This window comes from Talpa occidentalis, unplaced genomic scaffold, assembly GCF_014898055.3.
Source record: "Talpa occidentalis isolate TD23 unplaced genomic scaffold, MPIMG_talOcc4v2.1, whole genome shotgun sequence".
Classification (NCBI taxonomy): Eukaryota; Metazoa; Chordata; class Mammalia; order Eulipotyphla; family Talpidae; genus Talpa; species Talpa occidentalis.
The window spans coordinates 100863197-100876201 of record NW_026555331.1 but is presented as its reverse complement, the minus strand read 5'-3'; the positions used below and the strand labels follow the sequence as shown (position 1 = coordinate 100876201).

Below are 13005 nucleotides of genomic sequence, written 5' to 3'. Positions count from 1 at the left end.
GCAGCTGGGGCATAAAGGGCGGCCATGGCAGACAGGGGAGGGCAGGCACAGTGGCAGAATATTGGCTACCAGAGTATTTAGCCTCATAGGCAAGTAGGCAACTTCTACATGTGTCTGTGTACAAACACATGTAAGTATGGTAAAGAGTGAAGACCACACTCTCTCCAGTCTTGTTAATCTGTGTGACTACCCCTTGCCTGGTATGGTGCTTGCCAAGAAACTTTCTGGTAGCCAGAGGCCTTGAAAGAAGGAAAAGGCCTCCTGTAGGAGTCTCTCTATGGATGAAAATGTTGAACTGTGCATTAAGTTCAATGAGAGCTTTGTTGATATGAATAGGAGTACCAAGGAAGAGAAGATAGTTGTGGAGGTTGCCAGGTACGCCCAGTTTTTTCATCAGTTTCACTGCCCCCTTTTTGATCTAGAAGTTCTATGTATACAGCCTATGCCATGAACCTTTGATCTGGGTGGCCATGCAGACCAAAAGAATGTTCTACATGACCATTAGCCTGATCCAGGGCTTCTCTTACAAGTGGGCTTATGGTAGGAATGAGTGGAATGAGAACCACCCCACCCACACTCATTCATTTGTGTGAATCCTACCTTCTTCTGTCACCTTCTTGCAGCTCAGCAATGTTTACTGGAAACCATTTATCTCACAATACCAATGCTAATAAATAAGCAGTTTATATGAAAAAAAAAATCCTTCACCTTCAGCAATTTCTTAGTTTTGTAAATGGCTATTCAAACAATAAGAAACTTTTAAAACTGTTTTAAACTGTTTTAGATGATATGGAGGAAAAAAAAAGTACATGCATCATGTATTTTACTCTAAAGCAAATTCCAGATTAACAGAATATTGAAGTATGAAAAAAATCTTATAAATGTACAAAAAGAAAAATAGAAAAGTTTTTTTTTAAAAAAGTAGGTCTAGATTGGGCAGCTTTAGAGGAGATAAAAAACACAGAAGCCATGAAAAGAAATTCAGAGTTAACTACATAAAATTTTAAGGTAAATTATTGCATGGTAAGATGAAAAGACAATGGCAGTCTAAGACATCTATAAATTACATAAAAGACAAATACAAACGATACCCTAGTAATTAATGAGTTTAAGATCAGCAATCTAACAGAAAATTAGATTAAGTATCTGAACTCAGTTCACAGAAAAAAGAACTACCAACAAATCTTAAAAGATGCTTAATTGCTCTCATTACAGAAATAGTAGTTAAAATCATACTTCTTCATCAGATAGACGGATCAAACTGTCTGGAACAGAGGGTATGATAAAGGTATAGGAAGCAGGGACTCCTATTATGTGGATGGGCACAAACTATCTGGAGGGCAATAGAGTGTGATCCACAAAAATTACAAATGCACACACCTTTAAAAGTAATTCCCCTGTCAGCAATTTATCGACCTAAAGTTCATAGTCAGGAAAGTGGTCAAAAAGCATGGTATGTGCATACAATTATGGCACATCCATACAAACGGTATTCCATATGGCTGTTAGGAAGAATGAGGAAGGGTAATATGGACATGCAGAATAATCTCTAAGAAATAATGTGGAATGAAAAACAAAGCAAGATGTAGAACAGTACATAGAATGTAATACCATTTGTATTTTTAAAATTTGTATATAAGTGAGTGAGTGTGTGCAGACTCAAGACTACCTCTGGAAAGATGTACAAGGTAACAACAGTAACCTCCAGCATAAGGAGATGAAGAATTAAGAACAGGGGTAGCAGAAAGAGATACTATTTACTATCTACCCTTTCATACGTTTTTGAATTGTATATGATGTGTAGTACATTGATCCAAAAGTAAAATAATTCTCAAAATGCCTTGGGTCTTTATAAAGAGGGATAGAAAAAATACCAGGTTTGGAGAACAGTTTTTGAGTGAATGAAAATAGGTATCAATTACTTAGCATTTCTTTCCATTTCAGTTTGAGTACAAGCACTCTGCATTAGAATAGCTAGAAACTTCAGCAATAGCAGCCACGGCTCTAGGGCAGGGGTCAGCAATTTTTTTTATATAGTCAGATAGTGAATATTTTAGGTTTCGTAGGCTACTTATGGTTCTTGTTACATACTTTTTTTTAGCTCAAGGCTGGCTCTAGCCTGTGGAGTGTCATTTGCTTTCCTTGTCCCTCATCTTCTCAAAACTAGGTCTAAGACAGTGGTTCCCCGAGCAGCAACACCTAAAAATTTGTTAGAAATCCCAATTATTGCAAACTATCCCAGATCTTCCAAATCAGAAACTCTGGGGTTTGCTTTAGAACACCACACAGGCCACAGGTAAGCTGGAATCTTGAACATAATACTATCAGCAAGAAAAAATAAGGAGCAGGAAGGCAAGAGAGAAGAGGGAAGAGTTGCCAGGCAACAGGAAACAGGGTAATAGTGGCTGACTTTGAGCTGTGGCTCCTTCACAGATAAGCTTTTTCTCCATGAGGATAGGGCTAGGGACAACACTCTGGCATCTTTCTGAGGTGCTCCTTTGGCTTACCCCTATGGGAATCAATCCTTTGAGCTTAGCTATTGTCATTTGTAAATTCTGAATAAAAACTTGATCTGGTACTGTTACAGAACAGGGAGAGGGGAGCCCAAAACCCCCAAACATGCCTTCCCTAAATAGGTTTTGTTATTCGACACATCAAGACAAAACATACTTTAGCGAGTAAGACTTTCAATGGAAAGGAACTTTAATACAATTAGTGTGCAATACAGAAAAGGGGAAGAATATAGTTTTCAAATCAATCACCCAAGTCACCCGTCCCCTCATGGGTAAATGTCCAGCCAAACAGGATTGGCCCATAGCAGGGCCTCTGAGGCCGGAAAGCCTAAGGCACCTTCTGGTGGGAACCCATAGAAAAAGATCAGAAATAGCCAGACAAGTCTGGAAGGAAAAGAGCAAATCAAAATCAGGATCAATGCTGTCATTGTTAACCTTCCCACGGGTCTCTCACCCTCATCTGTTTCAACCAGTCCAGGACCAAGAAGCAAGTGCAGCTTCTTCACATGTTTCTCTGCTCCATGAGCCTCCTCCAGGTCTCCTTTTTGTTCTCCATCTTTCTTCCTTCCTTCCCCAGTCTCCTCTCCAGCTTCTCTTCCCTGCTCAGCTCCACCCGCCCTGGGTGGGATAGGGAACCTGGAACTTTCCCTTTTCCTGGGGACCACCCTATCATAGTCCTTGGAGGTGACTGTGTTCTTCAGTTTTATTTTATAACTCATTATATTTTAGTTATTAAATTTTTTACTTTAATATTTTTCTAGTTCACCGTCCCCCTCCCCCCAAAGGCAGCACTGAATCAGATGAAAAGAAGGTTAACTGACCATTTAAAGAAAGGAGGTTGGAGGTCTTCTTCCCTGCATTTAGTTCTTGCCTTGTCTCCAAAGCCTGAAGAATCTCAGCTGCTTATGATTAGTCAAGGAATTTTAGAACAACCCAATTTCCTTACTTAAAAAAAAAGACAAAGAAAATGGGCCTCCCTGGTGTTTATCATCACTTACCATCAAGAAATGCAAATCAAAACCATGAGATCCCACCTCACACCCATGAGAATGACCTATAGCAAAAGACCAGAAACAACACGTGCTGGCAAGGGTATAGAGAAAAAGGGAACCCCTTGCACAATTGGTGGAAATGTATACTGTTCCAGTTCCTATGGAAAAAAATACAGTAGTTCCTCAAAAGATTAGAAAGGGATCTGCCATATGACCCAGCAATTCCACTCTAGGTATCTACCTGAAGAATACAAAAACAATAACTCAAAGGGATATTTGCACTCTTATGTTCATTGCAGCACTATTTACAATAGTCAAGATATGGAAACAACCTAAGTGACCAAAGAGTTGAATGCATCAGGAGGATGTGGTGGATATCCACAATGGAATACTACTCAGTTATTTAAAAAGATGTTATCTTTCCATTTGTGACAACACAGATGGAATTGGAGGGGATTATGCTAAGTGAAATACATCAAGAGAACAAATACTGGATGATTTCATTCTTATATGGATAATAGAGAAATAAGACAAATTGACAGAGCCTCCCTGGTGGCACAGGGGTTAAAGTCTCAGCACTATCAAGCTATCACCAGCCACTGCAGCATGAGTTTGATACCCGGGCAGGGAGCTAACCTACATATGGTGCAGCAGACCTCTCCTGTCTCACCTGCTGCTCCCCTCAGTAGTGTATTTCAGTAGACCTGCCTGTTCTGCTCCCCACTTTGTCTCCAGTGAATCTTCTCACCCCCCACACCTCTGGCCTACACCCAGTTCTTCTATGTATAAATAAATAAAAATAAATCTTTAAAAAAAATAGTAGAGAGTGGTACATTGCATACTTCTTTTTTGTATCAACTTCTTAAGTGCTAGATGAGTTCATGAGTGTTTATATTATTATTCTTTATACCTTTTTGTACAGCTTTAATACACATACTAAAAATTAAAATAACACTACAGCATAATTGCCCAAATCCTCAAACTCTCAGAAAAAAGCAATAATTTTTATAAGTGTCTACTAGAAATAAGTTTATGTAAATTTTAGGAAAACAAAAGCACTTTTTAAATTATAGCCAACTTCCATTCACTCCAATCACACATACATTGTACCCAATACTTATACCCAACTAGGTCCATGCCTCTTAGTGAGAACTAAATGTATGTTCGTGTTAAAGTAAGAAACAGACAAGACTGCTATTTATCACAAGATTTAACAATATAAAAATGTGAGACTAGATGTGCTGTTTTAAAGTCCTTTCCTCTTGAAAGCCATCCCCATGCTACAAGGAAGCAAATACAATCTCTACCTTTGACAGTATTTGAAGATCTGTAATCCTGATACACAGTTAATGAGGCCAGCTAGTAGAAAGCTAAACCTAAATAGTTGTTGAAGAGACACCAATGAGACTGCAAATTACCCTGCAGAAGCCTGGAAAGACTCATAATTGCAGACAGAAAATACCCAAGAAAGTGGGAGTGAGATAAGAAAACACTAAAATTCTGAATAAGCAACAGTTGAACTACCAGCTTTCCTTTTCTGACTGCAGAGTCAAGCACCTGCTCTGCCTTCTCCATGGTAAAAGACTGGAGAACTGGTCTTCATAGATACTACACTACAGATGTTCCAGACCTAGGGAATAACATAGACAAGTGAGTAAAATTGACAACTGGGATTAAGTCAAAGCCTACATATCAAAATGTCACCCAGTTTCTCCAGTGCCTCTACCTAACTACCTGGGAAAATAAAATATTTATAAATACTGACATTTGGGAGTTTCCAAGTAAAATGTCTAGCTACTTTGATTACCCTACAGTTCAGCCTCAAGACCTGAGAAGCCCTTTCACACATAAACCTTATCTATTGGTTTAATAGTAATTTACTTTTGGGCCTTTCTGGTGGCGCAGTGGGTTAGATTCCCGGCTGGCCAGGGAGATTCCCAAATGGCACAGCAGACCTCTCCTGTCTCGCCTGCTGCTCCCCTCAGCAGTGTCTTCGGTCCGTCTGCCTGTTCTGCTCCCCGCTCTGTCTCTGGTGAATCCTCTTACCCTCCCATGCCTCTGGCCTGTACCCCTGTTCTTGTAAAAATAAAAACAAATCTTTAAAAAAAAAGTAATTTACTTTTATAAATGATTCACAGATGAAATCAAACATTAAGAAAAGCTTTCAAACAACAAAAATGGAAAAAAATCAAAGGTAATACAGAAAATGCAGACAATGTAAGAAAACTTCAAAGGCATTATTATAGACTACTGTAGAATGATATTATAGCCATGAAATAAGTAATTAGAGACTATGTAAAAGTTAACAAAATTTAAAAATAATAGATAAAATAGGTGTTAAAAGAAAAATTAAGGCTATCTCCTAGAAGACTGAATCAAGAGGTAAAATGGATAATGAGAGACAAGAAAAGATTAGAGACTCATTGTTAGAGAATCACAATACCAATAACAGAGAACTGAGAAATCTATTTCTGAAAAGACAGAGAGTGCCTAACAAAATTTATTTTTAAAACGATGCACATCGAGCTATGGTATTGCAAACTGAAAACTTCAGAAATTAAAAACAGATCTTAAATGCTTTCAGTGAGGAATAAAGTAAATCAAAGGATCAGATTTCCCAAACATTGGATACTAGTAAATAATAGGGCAATGCCTTTAAAATTCTAACTAAAAAATATTTTCAAGATAATTCTATGATCAATTTAACTATTCTTCAACAATTTTGTGGTAATATAAAGACATGAGACTTGTCAAGTCTCCAAATATTTACTGATCACATACTCTTTCTCAGGAAACTTTCAGGGGATGTTTTCCATTAAAAAGTGAAAATTAAGAAAGGGGAAGACCTGGGTCTAGGAGTAGAGGAGATCAACATAACAGAGTAGTGAAAGGACATACTGGGATAGCAGAGATAGGAAATTCTAGGACAAAAACTGTATCTGAGGCCAAGAGAGCAAATCGTTCCTAATGAATAGTCAGAAAGAAAGTTCTAAGAAGATATTTCTATGAAATACAAAAAAAAGGCGCAACAGATAGTTTAATGTATACATAATTTTATTAAGTGGCATTTTTTACAGCGGTATTAAGGGTTGGGGCTTAACCTATAAGTTACGAAAAACAAGTAAATGAAAAAGAAATGTGTCAATTATTAGCTTCAGGCCTCCCCACCCCCCATAAAAAAAAGCTGTTTAGGAAATAAAATTTAATTACAGTATAGTATACTATTTACCTAAATAAAATAAAAAAGAAAACACTAGAAATAAAGTACAAGAAAGCTACCATATATACAAAAGGAGAAAAAGATAAGTAATTTTTACCTTCTATCACATACATGCCTACACCGGAGAACCTCAATTGATGAGCAGAGAACCTCAATGTATTAATTATCTGGAAGAGCAAAGTCTTGAATGTTTCTCCCTGGCTATTGAGTCTGATCCATTCTAAAGAGTTTTAAGCCAAGAGAAGCAGGTTATAAGACAAGGTTATAAATGGATATTAAGGCAACTTACTTATCACCATCTTAAGGCATTCAGGATTGTCTTGAATAAGTGGTTCAGCTTGTACTGTTTTACTTAAAAAATTCTTTGATATAAGAGGAAACCTGACTTTAGCAAGTATATCAACCATAAATGGCTGGCGATTAGGTTCATCATATTTCAACCACCTGACCGCAGCATCATAAACCTAAGGGAGAAAAAAAACAGCAGAGCAACTTTAGATGGCAGCAGTATTTCCAATTACTGATATTTATTTACTTTCTCACTGAAGGGGCAAATATCATGAAGTCACATATTCTTAATATTTTATTCAGATATCTACTTTAATTCACCTACCCCCCAACACTTGGTTATACTTTAGAATAGTAAATATACTGCTCTGCTGATTCTTGTAGGTAGTATTTTTTTTTTTTTTTTAAATAGAGGCATGTTTATTTATTTATTAATTATATTTGTTTGTTTGTTTTTGTTTATACATGCACTGGGTACAGTCAGAAGCGCGGGAGGGTGAGAGAATTCACCAGAGCCACAGTGGGGAGCAGAGCAGGCAGAAGGACTGAAGTACACTGCTGAGGGGAGCAGCGGGTGGCAGGAGAGGTCTGCGCACCATGTGGGATCCTCCTCCGGTGGCCTGGGAACAGCCGGGGATCGAACCGGCGCCGCAGAGGCCGCGGGCAGCTTCGCAACCCAGCGCTCAACCGCTGCGCCACCGGGGAGGCCCTAGGTAGTATTTTTTTAAATCTAATTACTATTATATAATGTAATGACAGGAAGAATGTGGAATTTGTTATTTTTTTAAAAACAATAGTTTCCTTTTCAGGAGATAAAAGACTTAATATTCCTGAATTATGAATAGACTTACCTACTTTGCAGAAACTTTAAGATATAAAAATACCATATTAAAAAAATAAATTATAGGGCCTCCTTGGTGGCACTATGAAGCTATTGCCAGCCACTGCGGCATGAGTTAGATCCCTGGCCAGGGAACTAACCAATATGGCACAGCAGACCACTCCTGTTGGGCTCACTGCTCCTCTCAGCAGTGTATTTCAGTACATCTGCCTGTTCCGCTTCCCATTCTGTCTTTGGTAAATCCTCTTACCCCCACACCTCTGGCCTACACCCCAGTTCTGCATGCATAAATAAATCTTTAAAAAATTATAGTATAATTTCTATACAAATATAAAAATATCTTCCAAAATAGTATCATACCATTTAGCTATACCAAACAAGTCCAACTTTATTAACATAATTAGATTTATAAACCATTAGTCTAAACACACTGAAAAAAAACCCATTATACTTCCTTTGCATACACATCTATACACATATTTGAGCTAGTTAAATTAATTTTCTGTTGGTGTTAATAAGGCCTAAATTCTTATTCTTAGGAGTTAGTTTTCTGTGGGACCTGGTCTATTTTTTAGATGCTTATTTTAAGAATAGTTTTAGATTTATAGGAAAGTTGCAAAGATAGTGCAGAGTTCCCATGCACCCTGCACACAATTGTTGAGATGTTACATTAGCAGGATAGAAACTAATACAGACACATTATTATTAACTAATTACCTAATATTCTTTTCTGTCCCACAATCCTGTAGAGCTACTACATTATATTTAGTCATTTTGTCACCTTAGGCTCTTCTAAACTATTACACTTTCTTAATATTTTTTTGTTTTTGATGACCCTTTGCATGTTTGTGTTGAAGGTTTTGAGTTCTGTAAAATGTCCCTCAATTCGGGTTTGTCTGATGTTTTACTCAAGATCAGACAAAGGTGATAGTTTTAGGGAGGAAGACCACAGAGATGACATGTCAATCTCACTACATTATATATAAGGTGCACGTTAATCAACGTGCATTTTTCAAGGATAATGTTAACCTGTAAGTAGTGTTCATCAGATTTCTTCAGTCTAACGTTACTTTTTCTTCCTTTTCCATACTGCATATAAGCCTATTAGTTTTGACCATGGGAAGTGAGGTTTTTTGTTTTGTTTTGTTTTGTTTTTGCCTAGTCAGTTCCTTTAGTTCTGACCTACCAGTTTGCAAACTGATACTCTGGGCCATGAAGAATATTGGCTGGGCAAAAGAACATGATTCATTGCAAATCTTTTATCTTTATAACAAAAGTAACTCAGAGCCTACAATCTTACACTACCTTTAATAGTTTCCTATTGTTAGTATAACAAATCATCACAAACTTAGTGGATTATAATATAGAAAAGGATGTGTGACTGTGAATAGGGGTTAAGTGAATGTCTGCATATCAAAGTGTCCCTCTACCCCCACTAGACTTCTACCTCTGACAATTTACCTGACAGTTTTGGAGGTGAGAATCCAAAATGGGTGACAGTTAGCTAAATTCAATATGTCAGCAGATTGACTGAAGGCTTTAGAGAAACCATCTCCTTTCCTTTTCCAATATCTAACAGCAACAGGCAATCCTTGGCTGGTGGCCCCTTCCTCCATCTTCTAAGACAGCCCTGGCTGGTCAAGTCAAGTAAGTCTTTCTCACACTGTATGTTTCTGACACTGATGCTTCTGTTTCTTTCTTCCACATTTAAAGACACTTATGAATATGCAGGGCACACCAGAATAATCTCATCCCAAGATCCTCAACTTAACCACATCCTTAAAGTCCCATTTGCCTTATAACATATTTAAAGGATTCAGACATGAAGGCATTGTTTTGCCTACCAGAGTACCCAATGGCTTTAGCTTTACCACGTGGCCTATCTCTCAAATACCCTATAAACACTCAAGAATTACTCTGCCTATGAAACAGACTTTGGAATACAAAGAACACATTCTATCCTAATATGATTCTTTTCTTTGCACTGCATCCAAACATGAGGTAGAAAAAATTAATGACATTTTTATAGGAAAAATACAAGAATGTAATTTAGTCACCTGATCCTCAGCTCTCACAGTCAGAGTATCCTGGTTGAGAAGATGTGTGACTCGCTTAACATCAAGTTGTAGAAATTCATCAGTTTTGTAAACTTCAGTAAAATGCTGATGGATAAAGTCATCTGCAGTTGCTTTCAATTCAGGACAGTCCAGACACTCTGCTAGCACACTTATACCTAAACACAGAAAGAATATAAAAGAATAGAACATTAGGTTTGAAAAAACCCAAGTATCATTCAATATAAACTACGATTTCAGGAAAATTAGACTGACTTTCAAAAATTCGGCTGTCATGGGCTGTTTTATCACTTGTAGAAGTTAAATATTGGAAGCTTTGAGCAACAGAGAATTGACAAATGCTGAAAACAGGAATTCAATCTGCTCATAGAGAGAGCCATGCTAAACAGAAAGCAAGCTGCCTGGGTACTGAGTGGCTACACTTAGCTCAACTATCTTTGCCAGAGATTCAGGCTCTCTTGCAGGCTGCTAGGCTGTCCTTCCTCCCATCTTTGTAATCGATGATGGCAGAAAGCACCCAGAGGTATAACTCCTACATGGTTTCAGAAGCCCAAAGTCTGAAACATGTTTAGCATAAACTTGCTCCAGATTCCACACTATGCTTTGTACATTATACTTACTCCCTTTTTAGTTGAATCACCCCAATAGGAACTTTAGAGTGCTAGGAAGTTAGGAAAATATACTTAAGTCATCATCTTCTAAAAACTTAAGTAATTACCATTTTATAATAAAAATTTATGGGATGATTTATTTAAATAAGAGGAAATAAACTTAAATCTCAGGACTATAAATCTTATTGACAAATGGAGCTCCAAATTATGGCCCAGGGATGTGAAGGGGTTCAGTCCAGAGTGTTTTTCTTATGTAGATGGGGTTAGAGGCTTGCTTTCATTTTTTAATATAGGAATCTCTTACCTATGTAGACCCAGGGCTACCTTTTCAAAAAAAATCATCAGTATATTCACCCGCACAGCTATCTCCCCTCCTGCTCCAACTTGCCTAATTCCTTTTCACAATAACAGGCACAATTTCATTCTCATACCTTTACTTGGCTTTTATCTCCCTCACCCCCACCTCTCTGATTTCTTTCTGCTTCCTTCCCATCTGCCTTCCAATATCTTTTTCTCTGCACTCACAGCGGGGGTGTGTGCTAGACAAAGTAATGAGCTTCCAGTAGGAGAGGAGCCTACAAAATCACAAACAGGGGAAGCTTGCAAAATTTCTCAAGCCTCTCTTCATAAGCCCTTCGCTCTAGCCTTTGTCTTCCTGTCATCAGCATCCCTATTTCTCCCCTGGGTGAAAATTTTTAGCACTGGTTGAATTCTCAGTTCTCTCCCTCTATTCTCAATTCCACTTTGTGTTTCTCTGTTTCCTAGCACTCTTACCCTGATCCTCCTACCCTTTGAATCAAAGCAAGGATAGAAAAATGTAATTACAAATGCATTCATTCATGTGCCACTAAGGATCATCTCAGATTGAAAAGCATATTATACTCTGACCAACTTTCTCTGCTTTTTCTGACACCAAACATAATCACATTATTAATAGTAAGTATGTTTTTTAAAATATTATTACATTTAAAGTGGAGTGCTACATACAGATGTCGTTTAATTAGTATCTTAATTTACAGACTAGGATTTTTAAGTTTCTAGTATTAAACAGTTCACATATTTGACAATGTAATGAGGTAGCATGGTATAGTAGTTTATAAGATTATTTGAATTCCAATCCCATCTTCTCCACATACTAGTTCTGTGACCTAAGGCCAGTTATATAACCTCAGTTTCGTCATCTGTGATAGACTATGGCAATTAAGTGCTTCAACAAAGGTAAACATTCATGTTTAAGTTATCATATATTATGACACCACTACCAGAAATGCTTACTTCTAGTCCCAAATACATGAAGACTGAAAATGTTTTATTCAAGCTATTTTGTATCTTGGAAATATTGACTCGGAACTAACTGGACTTACTGCCCACGGTAATATACATCTCCCCTAAGATCCTTCTAATATTATTGCTAGAAGAATTTCTAGTGGACAATGTTTTTAAGATTAAATGAGGACACTTAAAACCATGCTTCTTTTCTTTATTATACTTTAAAGATTTAAAAAGATCTGATCTCTTACCAAGACAATTTGAGGCATCAACTTGTTCTTTCAAAAAATCAACACACATTTTCTTCACAGGTTCAATCTGGTACTGGTTTGCTGCATCTAACAAAGACTGAACATTGTTGCTATTCACAGAAATTCTGTAATTAAGTTAAAGTGTCATTAGTTTCCTATAATTTTTTATTATTTAAGAAATGCTATTACAGAATATATCCTTACTAGTCCCTAAAGTTAAATAAAAAAGTAAACCACTTCTCAGTTCTTGAGTTAGTATGGCACACGATCCTCAAATGTCTCCACCCTTGTAATTTTTAACTATGAAGAATTTGGAGCACATTAGTTACAACAATGCTTTGCCATGACAGAACCCAATCTTACTCCTCAACAACAGAAATGAGCCTTCTTGACTTACCTAGCAGTATAAGCAAATTCCACAAGTTGTTCAATAATGTCAGGCTCAGCATCTTTGAGTTCAACTTCAAAGGACTTTGATTCAAGCATGTTAGCTAAAATGAAGAAACATAAATGGCATGAGTACTACCACAACTTTAACTGAAAGAATATTCTGGGCCATGTTAAATATGGAAAAGAATAATAGGACAAATATCTCTGGAAGAAAATATCTCAGAAAGGACATTATTTTTATAATAAATACAAAACTCTTCACAGTTGAAGTGTGCCTTAATTAAAATAATCAATCTTAAATCTAATTGTTGAATTACTGTACTTAAAAAAAGTCCAAGTGAACAAAGATATAAAGCTAGATTTAGTATTTCCCAACTCCTAAAATAACTTAGTAGCACTCATTTGCTATTGGCAAAATGCCTCTGAGGTCACTAGAACAAACTTATGAGAACAATGGTAATTTTATGCAGAGTTACTTAGAGCTTGTAAAGCTCCATTTTTCTCTAAAACCCTAGTAAGGAGTCAGAATATCAAAGAGAAAACTTGAGGCAGATC

The 13005-nt window shown here is 37.0% G+C and overlaps 1 protein-coding gene across 2 annotated transcripts in view; it reads right to left on the bottom strand.

Annotated features, from left to right (window-relative positions):
- The window catches only part of KLHL7 (kelch like family member 7), a 62373-nt gene that overhangs the window by 31048 nt on the left and 18320 nt on the right, over positions 1-13005 (bottom strand). For both annotated transcript variants that reach the window (XM_037509064.1, XM_037509073.2), the window contains exons 3-6: positions 12458-12551; positions 12061-12185; positions 9912-10087; positions 7015-7189 (exon numbers count right to left, since the gene is read on the bottom strand). In XM_037509064.1, coding sequence (XP_037364961.1) covers positions 7015-7189; positions 9912-10087; positions 12061-12185; positions 12458-12551 — 570 coding nt within the window. The remainder of the gene's footprint in view (positions 1-7014; positions 7190-9911; positions 10088-12060; positions 12186-12457; positions 12552-13005) is intronic.